General features: G+C 44.0%; 1 protein-coding gene across 1 annotated transcript; it reads left to right on the forward strand.

Annotated features, from left to right (window-relative positions):
• The first annotated feature begins 291 nt into the window (after positions 1-291).
• On the forward strand, positions 292-10923 carry LOC139549264 (nucleotidyltransferase MB21D2-like). Its single transcript, XM_071359526.1, has 2 exons — positions 292-742; positions 7767-10923. The coding sequence occupies exons 1-2, from the start codon at positions 487-489 to the stop codon at positions 9029-9031; spliced, it is 1521 nt and encodes a 506-aa protein (XP_071215627.1). The 5' UTR covers positions 292-486; the 3' UTR covers positions 9032-10923.
• Positions 10924-16782: the final 5859 nt, after the last annotated feature.

Genomic DNA, 16782 nt, shown 5'->3' on the forward strand with positions numbered 1-16782 from the left:
TTTATGTATTCAAACAACCATCAATGGAATAGTATTTTTGTTTTGTTTCAATACCCCGTGTAGTAGTTGGCGGCAATACACCAAAAGGTGTAGTCTGCCATAACATTTTAAAGAAGAAGGTCTTCCAAACAGATGTCAGATAATAGGTTGGGCAACGTATCAGCTACATACGTGCGCCAGCGCAATTCCTTCGTCGCTCTGGAGGAGCTGATTCGGCTAGCGTCATCATCAGCACCATCATCGACTTGACTTCATCACTCTCACACTAGCTATGACAATGACTTTGCCTACGATTCGACAGCCATCCCCAACAGTCATTGAACCACAGCCACGCTGATGAGAGCACTTTGCACACCCCGCATAAAATTTAAAGGACCTCCGATTTGTTTGGTGCAAGCAGTGGCCGATGTTCTGAACTGAAGCCGAGGTAGCCTGTGTGGGGCCTTGGGACGCCTGCGTTCACATTTCTGTTTTTTTCTTGCAAACATGGCGGCCCCTGCGCTAACCAGCCGGGCTGGGTCCGTAAATAGCTTGGGAAACAGCCCCACTGCGACTCCCAGCTCCACGAACAATAACAACAAGATCATCCCAAACTACCCCGAGCTCGATTTCAGGTCCGGGGCCAGAATCGAGGATTTGAACCGATTGATTCTGGAATTTAGTAAACACGATCAGCGAGAATATGACGACCAGCGAGCGCTCGAGATTCACACCGCCAAGGATTTCATTTTCTCCATGCTCGGTAAGAGATTGTGGGTGGGAAAATCACGTCTGTTTAGCTGACATTTTAACCTAGAATGAGGCAGATAAAAAAAAATGTATTATGCGAAACGTATTTATGACAATTCTCAATAACAACTACAGTCCGCTAGCTTGATCAGCGGTGAATGGATGCGATAATAAAAGCAAGTGTGCTATTTAAAATCTATCAGTGTAGATCAAGAGATCAAATCAAGAGACTGACTATAAATCCCGAATATCTATCTAATCTCTGACCCATCATTGTCCGGTCCTAGATAAATTGAACAATATAATAATTCATTATTTTAGTCTTACATCATTCATAGGGCTGCACTGCCTGCAAACTGTCTGTGATTGCCATTGCTCGAGGGCATACGGCGTGGTTGAAATCTGGTCGGGAGGTTTTATACCCATATGACAACCAGATTTCATGCAAAATACGTTTTTTTTCATGATGTCATGAAAAATATGTATTAATCTGATCGAACTACTGACCAGTTATCTAAATGCTACTCAATTAATAAACATGTGCATAGTGTTTGTGGGCCATGCACCCATTGAATATATGACATTGGAACCATTACAATTATACAAATTGGAGTAATGTTCTTTTTCAGAAGGGTTTGCATGATTCCGTTTAGAACAGTTGGCAAATAACAGCTGGCAGAGCGCACCAAAGCGGGTTAGGGTCTCATGGACCCAGTCAAGGAGCTGGGCCTATTCCGTTTGAGACTCGGACTCAGGGGGCTTCATGCGGGCGGAGCTCTTCCCGATTCCGATATAATCATATTACCTTGGGCTAAGGCTAATGGTACTCGGGCGGAGTCCTCATCAGTTTTTCCGGTCCGATTAACTTTTTCAGGAGTAGGGCCATTTTACGTTTTTATCCGGCAGGTGATGAAATACCAGTTAAAAAATGTGTTATATTTCACCTCCAATGCATCGAATTTGCTAGGTCATTAGCAAGCTAAAATGTGTGACAGTCTCTGCGGCCCTATAGCTATCAGAGATGGTTCCTAATTTAGAGGATCTATGCTTTAAATGCTTTTGATTTTAGTACAGGCTATGGCAATGCTTTTCGTAGTTGCAGTCCACCGAATTGAAAACTGCACATTCACTTCCATAATATTTGTTATAGGCTACCAGCATGTAAGATGAGCATGCACTATAATATAGTATATGCCTACCCTTACAAAAATGTACTGCCGTTAAAATACAGTAAAACTTCAGTACAATGAAATAATGTTTTTTAAATGAATAATATCTGGTAGCTTGCTGTGTGTGGCTTTTAATGGTAACCGATTGTTTATTGTGCTGTGCATTTTCTTCTGTTCCACTGAATGCAATTTCGATTTTATAGAGTAACTAAATTAGTTTTCAGAATTTAACAAAAAAACACGTAGGCCTATGTATTTTATTTCAATATCCTACTACAATCCACCAGGATTTACAAACCCCTATATTTATTCAATTTATTTCAATAGTCAAACATTATTGCACCTGAATTTGACCCTGACAATTATATTGTCCCTTAAAGCTTTTGAGCAATTCAAATTACTGCATGCATTGTTATTTTAATGTCAGTAGCTAAATGAGGAGGTAGGCATATCTGTTCCAACTAAAATTTGGATTGGAATCGGTGCTAGCAGCAATAGATCTCCGTGCGCGGTGCAGGCAGCTTGAGCGATCAAGCGCATTGCTCATGCGTCATTGGGACAGAGCGCCCTGTAGGTTACCCAACAACACAGCTGGAAAACAATGACGGCTTCGAAATGTGCACAAAAACTTCGATAACATTCTCCTGCATTCTTGTTTTACTTTTGTAAGTAAGGCGGCGGTTTGTTGGGGAGAAGAACTTCAAGGAAAGTTTTGCTAGCTGGCTAATTTTAGCTAGCTAACATTAGCTCTCTAGCTAATCTTCTATGGACATGGTAAGTTAACATTTTTACCTCCTGCAGCTAGCTAACATTTTTACATTTTGAAATCTGTTTAGCTAATGATGGTGTTGCTGTCTGTCTCTCTCTGTCTGTGTATGTGTGTGTGTTGCTGTCTGTCTGTCTGTCTGTGTATGTGTGTGGGAGAGACGGACAGAGTGATGATGATCACAATAACTTTAGAAAACGTGTGCAAAATGCTTACAGTAAGTGTCATGAAAAGCCTGGACCTAAAATATGTCCCAGACCGCTGTGGTGGAGGAGGATGCAAAGTATGTATATGAGCAAGTTGCTCTTTTTTGAAGACCTCTCTAAGCTATAACTGTAACAGACTTCTTCAACTAGTACCACGTAAATACTTTTAGCCAGCTGAGTCCACAAAGTTTTTTCAGGAAAATCCTTTTTCTAGTTTTCTTTTAAAATCTCAAATTGATAAAGTTGTAATGCGCTGATTCTCTTCACTGCAGATCTGACCCATCACGCCACTATGCTCCAAATCGCCTTCTCTGCTCTGCAGTCCTCGATGAAGATCTACCCGATTACACCACTCTTATTAGGCATGAATAAAAATCCCAATGTGCATTTATATACTCTGTCCCAGTCTTTCTATGCATGTAATGTCTGTGGGTTAATTATGAAACAATTACTGTGCAGATGTGCAAAGAATTGTGATGTAGATAGTTTTTTTCCATTGCTTGATCAATTTTAAATGTAAGAATATGCAGATTGAAACTTTAAATGGTGCCTATGGAAACAAATAGAAATGTAATGAACAAGGTTTTCAATATCCAACTTTATCCTTTGCAATCCTTTTTACAGTAGGTAATAAGCTGTAGTCAGGTGGTTATTATCAGGTTGTGATGAGGTCTTAACTATGACCTGTAGCCTACATAATAAACTCAGCAAAAAAATAAACGTCCTCTCACTGTCAACTGCTTTTATTTTCAGCAAACTTAACATGTGTAAATATTTGTATGAACATAACAAGATTCAACAACTGAGACATGAACTGAACAAGTTCCACAGACATGTGACTAACAAAAATTTAATAATGTGTCCCTGAACAAAGGGGGGTCAAAATCAAAAGTAACAGTCAGTATCTGTTGTGGCCACCAGCTGCATTAAGTACTGCAGTGCATCTCCTCCTCTTGGACTGCACCAGATTTGCTAGTTCTTGCTGTGAGATGTTACCCCACACTTCCACCAAGGCACCTGCAAGTTCCCGGACATTTCTGGGGGGAATGGCCCTAGCCCTCACCCTCCAATCCAATAGGTCCCAGATGTGCTCAATAGGATTGAGATAAGGGCTCTTCACTGACCATGACAGAACACTGACATTCTTGTCTTGCAGTAAATCACACACAGAACAAGCAGTGTGGCTGGTGGCATTGTCATGCTGGAGAGTAATGTCAGGATGAGCCTGCAGGAAGAGAACCCCATGAGGGAGGAGGATGTCTTCCCTGTAACGCACAGCGTTGAGATTGCCTGCAATGACAACAAGCTCAGTCCGATGATGCTGTGAAACACCGCCCCAGACAATGACGTACCCTCCACCTCCAAATTGATCCCGCTCCAGAGTACAGGCCTCTGTGTAATGCTCATTCATTCGACGATAAACGCGAATCCGACCATCACCCCTGGTGAGACAAAACCGCGACTCGTCAGTGAAGAGCACTTTTTGCCAGTCCTGTCTGGTCCAGCGACGGTGGGTTTGTGACATAGGTGACATTGTTGCCGGTGATGTCTGGTGAGGACCTGCCTTACAACAGGCCTACAAGCCCTCAGTCCATCCTCTCTCAGCCTATTGCGGACAGTCTGAGCGCTGATGGAGGGATTTGCTTTCCTGTTGTAACTCGGGCAGTTGTTGTTGCCAACCTGTACCTGTCCCGCAGGTGTGATGTTCGGATGTACCGATCCTGTGCAGGTGTTGTTACACGTGGTCTGCCACTGCGAGGACGATCAGTTGTCCGTTCTGTCTCCCTGTTGCGCTGTTTTAGGCGTCTCACAGTACAGACATTGCAATTTATTGCTCTGGCCACATCTGCAGTCCTCATGCCTCCTTGCAGCATGCCTAAGGCACGTTCACGCAGATGAGCAGGGACACTGGGCATCTTTCTTTTTATGTTTTTCAGAGTCAGTAGATAGGCCTCTGTCGTGTCCTAGGTTTTCATAACTGTGACCATAATTGCCTACCGTCTGTAAGCTGTTAGTGTCTTAATGACCGTTCCACAGGTGCATGTTCATTAATTGTTTATGGTTCATTGAACAAGCATGGGAAACAGTGTTTAAACCCTTTACAATGAAGATCTGTGAAGTTATTTTGATTTTTACGAATTATCTTTGAAAGACAGGGTCCTGAAAAAGGGCCGTTTTATTTTTTTGCTGCGTTTATAATTCAATTTAGTGGTCAGAATTATGACGAGGTGGTCAGATAGAGGTACCAGAGTAAGATGTCATATTTTTTAACCCCCCTTTTCTCCCCAATTTCGATCTTGTCTCAGCGCTGGAACTTCCCAATGGGCTCGAAGGTCGAGTCATGTGTCCTCCAAAACATGACCTGCCAAACCGCGCTTCTTAAAACCTGCCCGCTTAACCCCGAAGCCAGCCGCACCAATGTGTCGGAGGAAACACCTTTCGACTGTCAACCAGGGTCAGCCTGCAGTCGCCCGACCCGCCACAAGGAGGTGCTAGAGCGTGATGAGCCAAGTAAAGCCCCCCCGGCCAAACCCTCCCTTAACCATGACGACAGCTGGGCCAATTGTGCGCCACCCTATGACATGGCTGAAACAGGAACTAACTTTGCCGCGTTTCATATATAGCAGTGGATATACAAATGAATGTGATATTTGATTCTCTCTCAATAATTCATTGTACAATGAACACACACATATTTCCATTTGTGAGTGTGTGATATGGTGGTTGGTGACATATTTATTTCGACAAGAAAAACTTTTATAAACAATGTCAACACTGCCATGTTGATCTGAGCCTTGCTGTTGGAAAACCACGTTAGTGTTCGGCTATCACGGTTGAACCTCCCCTGACTTCACTCCTCGGCATTCGTTTCGTCGGTTGCTTTAGCATTATCACTCAAACGTGCCCACTAACTCGGTGGCATTCAAAGTCTGGTCATGACCCCTAGTGGGGTCGCGGGGGAACTACAGGGGTGTCACCGTTTTTTTAAGATGACAGATCATTGTATGGAAAGATGAAAGATGAAAGAGAAAGATGAAAAATATATATTTTTTGAGAATGTATTTATTGGTTTCAGTAAAATGTAATGAATTTAAGTTTTTTTGTTGATATAAAAATCAAAATTTTTGCAGGAAGAAATAGGGTCCCCGCTGAAAGAGTTTGAATATCACTGCACTAACTTGAATAACTTTGATTTGACTGGCATATTAGGCGAACTGTTGTGGTGGTGTACTGGTTCAGCAGCAGTGCAGAAAACTGGACACCATGAAAACTCACTCAGATGACGTGTGCAAAAGATACAAAACTCTTAACCCTCACTCTAATTGTAACTTTAAACCTAAAGCTAACCCCTAAACTTAAAATAGTCTTCGTCCTCGTGGAGACCTGGGAAATGGCCCCCACGAGGGAGAATTTTCCTGGTTTTACTATCCTTGTGGGGACTTTTAGGGATTTCCGGTACCCTCAAGGACAGTAATACAAGCCCACACACACACACACACACACTTGCACTGTAGGCCTACACACTTAAGCTTCTTGCGCTTAGTGTCTCAAAGTCACAGTTTCTCAAACAAACAGTGACAGTAGACCACAGCGCTGAGCCACTCGGGCCCGTCTCTTATGTTGGGGGTTATGGCTGCTGAGAGGGAACAGACACTGCCTGGAATCATTGAAGAGGAAGAGAGAGAAAAGAGACAGAGCACTGCAGTCCACTTAAATAAACTCAGCCAATGCTAACGGAGCATGCTAGGCTAGCTCAGTCCAGTGCAGTGCACACAGAACCCAGAAGCCAACGATGCATAAGATAATGGCAAGTCATTTTTTCACATCTGAAATGTTATGGGATGGTAGGATGACTATGACAGGGGAGATTTATTTAGCCTGTGTTAATATTATTTCATGTAAATGTATCGGGTTGGAACCGGTTCAGGGAACAGAACAGAAAAATAACAAAACATTTTGAAGAACGAAACCAAAACCCGGACACAAAAGTGATCTCTAGTGTTCCCGGGACAGGACCTTTTTTTTTCAAATCTTGAGAACTGGTTAATGATGTTAATGTCATGACTCAAGCCAAGCCCCCTCCATGTCCACCGCTCTCTCCCCACCTGTGAAATATCAGTCACATCTCGCGACTGCACTTAGTTGATGAATCAAAAATGTAACCAGCTGTCTTACCCGTTCCACAACAAGCTGCTCAATCTGCTCTAATTGAGTGACTAATAGAAATGGAATAATGTGTCCCTGAACAAAGGGGGGGTCAAAATCAAAAGTAACAGTCAGTATCGGTCCCAGACGTGCTCAATGGGATTGAGATAAGGGCTCTTCACTGACCATGGCAGAACACTGACATTCCTGTCTTGCAGGAAATCACACACAGAACAAGCAGTATGGCTGGTGGCATTGTCATGCTGGAAGGTCATGTCAGGATGAGCCTGCAGGAAGGGTACCACATGAGGGAGGAGGATGTCTTCCCTGTAACGCACAGCGTTGAGATTGCCTGTACAAGCTCAGTCCGATGATGCTGTGACACACCGCCCCAGACCATGACGGACCCTCCACCTCCAAATCGATCCCGCTCCAGAGTACAGGCCTCTGTGTAATGCTCATTCCTTTGGAATGGCATAGGCTACCTTATTACAGAGAATTTGTACTGTGAAAACCTAATCATAGGCTAGCTATATGCTGTCTATTCATCCCCATATTTTTTAAGGAGTGGGACAGTCTCACTCCTTTTGTATTTTTGTCCTTTTTATTGAACAGATAGGACAGGCAAGGAAAGACAGGAAAGGTAGGAGGTTGAGTCAAAGGGCAGTGGGCCGGATTCGAACCCATGCCAACTCTAACCGCTGGACCACACAGGCCACTATTAATCCCCCTTTATTCTTCTCCCATCAGGTATGGTGCAGAAACTGGACCAGAAGCTCCCTGTGGCCAACGAGTACCTGCTGCTGTCAGGTGGTGTGCGGGAGGGCGTGGTCGACATGGACCTAGACGAGCTGAGTGTTTACGCCCGCGGCACCGACTATGACATGGACTTTACCCTCCTCGTGCCTGCGCTCAAGCTGCACGACCGCAACCAGCCGGTCACTCTGGACATGCGCCACTCAGCCCTGTGCCACTCGTGGCTGAGCCTGCGCCTCTTCGACGAGGGCACCATCAACAAGTGGAAGGACTGCTGCACAGTGGTAGACCACATCAATGGCGCCACCAACTACTTCTTCTCACCCACACTGGTGGCTGACTGGTTCTACGAGTCCATCAGCGTGGTCCTGGTGGAGATCCAGAAGAAGCCCCAGCGCGGCATGCCCCGCGTGGAGAAGGTGGAGCGGAACGGCACAATCATCTCCGTCATCCTGGGCGTGGGCAGCAGCCGTATGCTCTATGACATCGTGCCTGTGGTCTCCTTCAAGGGATGGCCAGCGGTGGCCCAGAGCTGGCTGATGGAGAACCACTTCTGGGATGGCAAGATCACAGAGGAGGAGGTGATCAGCGGCTTCTACCTGGTGCCTGCCTGCTCCCACAAGGGCCGTAAGGAGAATGAGTGGCGCCTGTCTTTTGCCCGCAGTGAAGTGCAGCTCAAGAAGTGCATCTCGGCCAGCCTGATGCAGGCCTACCAGGCGTGCAAGGCCATCATTATCAAGCTGCTGTCAAGGCCCAAGGCCATCAGCCCCTACCACCTGCGCAGCATGATGCTGTGGGCCTGCGATCGGCTCCCCGCCACCTACCTGTCCCAGGAAGACTTCTCAGCCCACTTCCTGCTGGGCCTCATCGACGACCTACAGAACTGCCTGGTCAACAAGATGTGCCCCAACTACTTCATCCCACAGTGCAACATGCTGGAGCACCTGTCGGACGAGATGGCCATGCTCCATGCCCGCAAGCTCAGCTCGGTGCGCTCCGACCCGGCCGAGCACCTGCGCACCACCATTGAGCACGCCAAGGCGGCCAACCGACTGACCCTGGAACTGCATTGGCGCGGCAGTGCCTCAAACCTGCCGTCGCCACAGTCGGACGCGGACGGCGAGCACCAGCCGGATGACCGCTTGGCTAAGAAGCTGCAGCAGCTGGTGACGGAGAACCCCGGAAAGTCCATCTCGGTGTTCATCAACCCCGATGACGTGACGCGGCCACACTTCCGCATCGACGACAAGTTCTTCTGAGACTTCAAAATAGAAAAAAGCTATTCTTCTCCTCCCCCCACATCACCCATTCTCCCTTTGACTAGATCGATCGGTCGAGTCGTCAAATTAGTCGGTTTCCCAAGTAACGGTCGCCACAGAGCATTGTGAGGTGCTTTTGAGCAATGGTGTCTTCCCATTTTGTTTACCTGTCCCCACACCCCACCAACCCTACAGTGCCCGTGTCACCTTGAGAAGGCCTTTACAGGACTACATGAAACAGGTGGAAGAAGAGGTACTGCGTCTTTCCTCGGAAAGTTAAGGAATGGCTTAGTCCCTGTTGGGGAACTGATGGTACTAACGCCATAACTGTGCATAAAGAGAGTTGAGTGGATGTGTGTGTGTGTGTGGACATTGGTATTATTTTGGACAGAATGTACAGGCACACAGTTATGGTGGAAGTTGTGATGTGAAGTCTGAAATGTTGCATATCTTTTAGGAAGGCAATTTCAACTGTCTTTTTTTTCTCTATTGGTTTAGAGCTGTTATTCCAATAAGCTGTATCGCAATGACAAAATGTTTCTAACTTTACATTCTCTGTGCATTCATGTCCATGTCCTATGTGTACAGTGAACAGTTCCAGATGTATCCAGAATATGCCAAAAACCTGCAGATATCTGACTGGCAATGTGATACACATATCTTCATCCTCAAGTGCAATTAGTAAACAAAAACACACACACACACCACACCACACATATAAGTGCTAACACTCATCATACACACTCCTGATCAGTGAAGTGGTGTATTTGTTACGTATTTGTGATATTCCAGAACTCTGGGACCTTGTCCTTTTGTTTGTTTGTGTTATATGGAACTCGGAAACATTTGGCTGTGATTCTTATTTTCCATATTGCTGCTGACCTTATGAAGATGTTTTATGATTGACTGGTTATGCAAATTAAGTGAACAAACACACAATGATGTATTTTAATTGGACATGGGCGTAGCTACTGTGTACATAATATTGTAAAACAGCAGTGGGAACCTGGCTGTATCATTTGTATGGACCAATCGGTCAGCGGCATTGTCAGCACCAACGAATCGCGTGGCCTGAGGTTCTTCAAATCCTGTTGAGTCAAACCTGTCATGGACCAAAATGAGCAACCTCACCATCGGCAGGGATCATTTGCTCACGAGTGGCGCAGCGGTCTAAGGCACTGCATCTCATTGTAAGAAGCATCACTCCCTGGTTCGAATCCAGGCTGCATCACATCCGGCCGTGATTGGGAGTCCCATAGGGCGGCGCACAATTGGCCAAGCGTCGTCTGGGTTTGGCCGGGGTAGGCCGTCATTGTAAATAAGAATTTGTTCTTAACTGACTTGCCTAGTTAAATAATAAAATAAAAAAAACACACTGCCTTACCATCAATTCAGACTAATCACTGGAGTGGCCTGAAGAATGTGTTCTATGCCTTACCAAAGGCATACTGGCCGCATTCCGGGCTGACTACGTTGCAGACGCCTGCGAAATCTCACAACGCCTGGATAGCTGTCATATCACGTCATATGAGATGTCATATCACATCATATGACATCGCAATCTGATGCCTGTCTGTACAAATCGATTGACCATGGGTTGATGCAATGCAATATCGGCAATGTAGTTAGCCTGAAACGTGACCATACTGTATGAGAGGGAGAGCAAGTCCCCCCAATGATCAAATCAAATTGTGTGTAGATGGTAACACTATAATCAAGCTAAAATGTAATTAAACATATTTAACAACGACTCTAAAGAGAAACTGCTCGGAAATAGTTGACAAAACGATGTTGTATAACATTTAACAGTTGCTTGTCTGATGCACATTAATGATACAGTATGTTGCAAACAATATCAATTTGTGTGATGAATAAAGATGTACAGGATCCTACACTGTTGTCTGGCTCTTTGTATCCGAATTATATCAGTTACATCAGGGGTGACAAAATTATTCCATGGAGGGTCTAGTGTCAGCTGGACTTTGATTGTTTCCTTTCAATTAAGACCTAGACAACCAGGTGAGGGGAGTTCCTTACTAACTAGTGGCCTTACTTCATCAATCAAGTACAAGGGAGGAGCGAAAACCCGCAGAGACTCTGTCCTCCGTGGAATGACTTTGACATGTGCATTACACGATCTCACTGTGATATGAAAAATGGGTCCCACTTTGCATGGTTCTAGGTTCTGCCATTACAGTATAACTATTTGTAGTTTGTGCACTCATTGACATTTTTAAACACCAACTCGGTTGCCTTGGTGTCTGTCCTAAACGGGAAGGTTGGGGGTTCGATCCCAGATCGAGTCATTACCAAAGACTCAAAAAAATGGGATCTGATGCCTTTCTGCTTGGCACTCAGCATGAAGAATGCAAATTGTCTCCGTTGTGAGTTATTGTACAAATCCTTGCAATTGTACATGACACAAACAGGTATTACAGTTGTAGAACAAGTTGTAGCTATGTATTCAACTGCAATGTAATTACATAGGTTTTGGCTTCTTTATGTGACCGAATAAGGTGCATGTAGACACAGATATGTAAGGCCGGGTGTACACTACTCGATTTTGGCTACAATTTAGCTGTCAAAATCCCCATGTCGTTGGCTACTTGGGGCACACAGCCGTCACCGACGCCCGTTTAACGTGAGCGGTTCAGAGACGCAGTCTGAGGGCTACCGATCTTCTCTTTGAGCAGTCCCAGACGTCCCGATATTTACAAACATGTTTGATTTTATCTGCACAAAATCTGCAATGCTCTTTTAGTGTGAGATTTGCAAAAACACGTTTTGAGAACGCTGGTCAGCAATAGCCAATGAGAGGTTGCCAGAGAAGAAGCCAGTGAGATGATGACGTTGCATCACCCAAAATGTGTAGACTAGTACTAGTATGTATTTGCCTATAACTAAAGCCAAAGTGTCAAATCGTTACAGCTCTAAAGTTCACAAGCAAAATTCAAAATTTTGGCTAGATATTTCAACTCTATATGGCAAGCGGGAATGTCTGACGGAAAACGTTTGAGGCTGCTTTGAGCCACAGCTCATTGTAGCTAAGTTAAATCTAATCACATAATTTTCGTGAGACAGCGTGGTATCGAGAATCCTCACGACCAAGTGAAGAATCTTGTAGCGCGTGACAACGGTCTGTGCCATATCATTAAGTGTGTGCACCACTAGGTTGGCCAGACAAAATAAACATCAGGAGTTGATTGTGAGAGGCTCAGCGATGTTAGTGTAGTGTTCACCCGTCTTAAGCCGTGGTAGCTGCTGTCCTTTGAGTACTTGGCTCTTTCGCAATTGTCTTTCCTCGATTCCACTCGTCCTCTCTCCTCACATCCTTCTCAAAGTGCATTGAAGGAGAGAAAGTCAGAGATAATCCAGAACCTTGGATCATATCCTCCAATCCATATAGTAAGGTTTTTTGATATTGTACACGTTCACAGCTAAAAGCTGAATCCCATATACTGGAAAAAAAGGGAAACAAAGAGAAAAAAGAAATACAAAAGTTGATTTAGATCGGGTAAAATGTAGAGTGATGGCTGAAGGGTTGATTGAAGCAGTTCGTGATGACTGGAGTGGAGGGAGCATCGTTGGTCTCATAGGGAAGGAAACATCACGGTAGCAGCCAGGGGATTCAGTCAGTCAGACAAGGAGAGAACCGAAGCCTCAGCATCTCGCCATCTCAGACGCCCTGCCTCTCCATATAGCCACTTGGCTGAGTAGATATAGAACTATTCCTCCAATACATTTTACAGCACACACTTGGAGGCAAGGAGAGAAAGAGGCAAGGAGTGAGTACACAGGGAAAGATTTGAGATTCAGCCCGTCACAGTGTCTTGGCCAAAGCACGAAATAGAGGTCCCTTGCCTGGGATTCTTCCTCTTGAGGAGAGGAGATACGATCACAAATATTGACAACCTTCTGCTCCCAGACTGCTCTTACGGCTAATGTTGGTAGTTAAGGTAGAGACAGACAACAGCACTGTTCGCACACACTTATACATGCGTCCTACCTCCCTTTTGGTAGGTAAACCCTGATCTGTAAGTCATTGGAAAAGGGAAAGCCAGTTTTACCACCCTGTTGCTTTCACCAACCCAACCTTGTCAGATCACTAATTACCTCAAGGAAGGTGGAAATGAGGTATTCCAACAGGCCCCAGATGTGATGTAACAACAGGGAGGGCATGCATGGTGAATATGGTTGGATGAGTCAGGTCGCAGACTGACATGTAGGAATGGGGTGTATTTAGTGAGGTGAAACATTGCAGATAGAAATGGAATGAATATAATACATGATGCTCAATTATGCATGCCATAAAATCTGATCTGTTCTACAAAAAGCATTTCTATCTGAACGTTTGGTAACGTTGCACCCTTCTGAAGAGACTTTGGAAATCAATTTCGACTCCACCTTCATACTGACTAAGGGCTTCATGTATTGCTTACTGTGACTGAAAATGAGTCTCTGTTTTTTTGTATTGTAGCCTACTTTATAGGTCCTCCATTTCTTTTGTAGAATAATAAAAAGCACTTATGAAAGGTGGGGTTGATGAAATTTACAGTTATTTAGGGGCACATATGATATATAATCTGAATTCATACTGATTATATTTGTGTTCTCTGAATTTGTCCTCACAGTCTGGCAGCTCTGGCCTAAAACATTCAAATGTGTTGGGATAATCTATTTCTATTTTGTGAACACCCCCACCAGCCTCCTCTCCTCCCTACCTCTCTACCTCTCTACCTCTCTACCTCTCTACCTCTCTACCTCTGCCAGGTTATTTTTGCTTCCTGTTGTCTCAGCACCTGCCAGGACACCTGCGGCCTAGACTTCAACCGTGCTGCCGCACCCCTCTCTTTCCAGCCCCAACCTCTGCAAGCACACGCTCAAGGGTGAAGTTTCCCCTTGGTACAGATCTAGGATGAGCTCCCCCACCTCCCAATCCTAACCTTAGAAAGTAGCCTTGTAGACATTAACAGACATTAATACATAGTGATGTACAGCCCACAGCAAGATGGAAAGACCATAAAAAAATCAGTTTTCCATATCTCACTATGTTAATTTCTCTCCCTCAGTGGTTTTAGGGTTCGTCCCAAATAGCCCCTTATTCCCTACAAATAATTACAAGAAGTAAAGGAGCCTGGAATAACCTTTTGGGGTTCTAAAAATTGCCACACAGGGAACCGTTCCAGGTCACAAAGGTACATCGAGGAACCCCTCTGAAAATGTTCTTTGAGGATCCCCTGTCACATGATGCTAGATTTGTGAAAAATTGTCACAGATTGACGTTTATATGCTGATACTGGGCTGCCTGTGTAAAAGTTCAAACAGGAACCTGTTTGTGATGGGAGGGGTTAAATGTTAAACCTTTTTAATAATATATTGTAGCAACATTATAATATAATATTAACATTGCTGATTACATATAGAACCATGACAGTCATCCGAATGCAATGACCACTTTATATAGTAATAAATTGGTAACTATTCCAACATTGGGATTTGTGTAGGCACTTGAGCAACTCATACACATGTATAAGCCTATTAAAGCTACAAAACTGTCAGTGTTTAACCTTAACATGTGATGACAATACAACAGAACCGAAAAACAGGAATTATGTTCACTCTCACGGGTGGCCAAGAATAACTATCTGAAAGCGACACCTTTACTAAGCCACGCCCCGAGTCTTCTCATCTGACCCGCTGGGTTATATTTTAATTACCCAGCATCAATAACCCAGCGTCAACAACCCAACCTGGCCCTTTTTAAAGAAAACATTCCAACTAAGTGACCCAATGCCTGCAACCCAGCAGTTAGAAGCATTTTTAAGAGTGTATTTGTATTTATTATGGATCCCCTAAAATACTCTTCCGGTGGTCCAGCAAAATGAAGGCAGTTATACAATTTTAAAAACATTACAATACATTCACAACAGATTTCACAACACATTAAGTGTGTGCCCTCAGGCTCCTACTCTGTTACTACATATCTACAACACAAAATCCATGTGTACGTGTGTGTATAGTGCATATGTTATCGTGTGTTTGTATGCATGTGTCTGTGCCTACGTTTGTATTGCTTCACAGTCCCGCTGTTCCATATGGTGTATTTTTATCAGTTTTTTACATCTAATTTTACTGCTTGCATGAGTTACTTGATGTACATAGCTCTATGTAGTACTGTGCGTCTCCCATAGTTTGTTCTGGACTTGGGGACAGTGAAGAAACCTCTTGTGGCATGTCTTGTGTGGTATATATGGGTGTCTGAGCTGTGTGCCAGTAGTTCAAACAGACAGCTCGGTATATTCAACATGTCAATACCTCTCACAAATAGTGATGAAGTCAATCTCTCCTCCACTTTGAGCCAGGAGAGATTGACATGCATATTATTAATGTTAGCCCTATGTGTACTACATCTAAAGGCCAGCTGTGCTGCTCTGTTCTGAGCCAACTGAAATTTTCCTAAATCCCTCTTTTTGGCACCAGACCACACAACTGAACAGTAGTCCAGGTGCGACAAAACTAGGGTCTTTGGGACCTGCCTTGTTGATAGTGCTGTTAAGGCAGAGCAGCGCTTTATTATGGACAAACTTCTCCCCATCTTAGCTACTGTTGTATCAACATGTTTTCACCATGACAGTTTTCACCATGACCTCACCTGCTCAATTTCCACATTAGACATTACAATATTTAGTTGAGGTTTAGGGTTAACTGAATGATTTGTCCCAAATACAATGCTTTTAGTTTTTGAACTATTTATGAGTAAATTATTCCTTGCCACCCATTTTGAAACTAACTGCAGCTCTTTGTTAAGTGTTGCAGTCATTTCAGTCGCTGTAGTAGCTGACGTGTATAGTGTTGAGTCATCCGCATACATAGACACACTGACCTTACTCAAAGCCAGTGGCATGTCGTTAATCAAGATTGAAAATGTAAGGGGCCTAGACAGCTACCCTGGGGAATTCATGATTCTATGTCGATTATGTTGGATAGGCTTCCATTAATGAACACCCGCTGTGTTCTGTTAGACTGGCAACTCTTCATCCACAATATAGCAGGGGGTCTAAAGCCATAACACATACGTTTTTCCAGCAGCCAACTTTGATCGATAATGTCAAAAGCCTCACTGAAGTCTAACAAAATATGCCCCCACAATCATTTTATCATCAATTTCCCTCAGCCAATCATCAGTCATTTGTATAAGTGCTGTGCCTGTTGAATGTCCTTCGCTATAAGCGTGCTGAAAGTCTATCAATTGTTTACTGTTAAATAGCATTCTATCTGGTCAACATCATTTTTTCCAAAATTTTATTAAGGGTTGGTAACAGGCTGATTGGTCAGCTATTTGAGCCAATAAAGGGTGCTTTACTATTCTTAGGTAGGGGAAATTAGTTTTAATTCCCTCCAGGCCTGAGGGCACATACTTTCTAGTAGGCTTAGATTGAAGATGTGGCAAATAGGATTGGCAATATCGTCCGCTATTATCCTCAATAAATTTCAATCCAAGTTGTCAGACTCCAGTGGCTTGTCATTGTTGATAGACACTCACTTTACTGACTTCAAAAGTACAATGCTTATCTTTCATAACTTTGTCAGATATACTTGGATGTGTAGTGTCAGCATTTGTTACTGGCATGTCCTGCCTAAGTTTGCTAATCTTGGCAATTAAAAAAATCATAAAAGTACTTGGCAATATCAGTTGGTTTTGTGATGAATGAGCCATCTTTTTCAATGCATGATGGAGTGGAGTTTGCCTT

Source organism: Salvelinus alpinus, chromosome 22 (genome assembly GCF_045679555.1).
Source record: "Salvelinus alpinus chromosome 22, SLU_Salpinus.1, whole genome shotgun sequence".
NCBI classification, from domain to species: domain Eukaryota; kingdom Metazoa; phylum Chordata; class Actinopteri; order Salmoniformes; family Salmonidae; genus Salvelinus; species Salvelinus alpinus.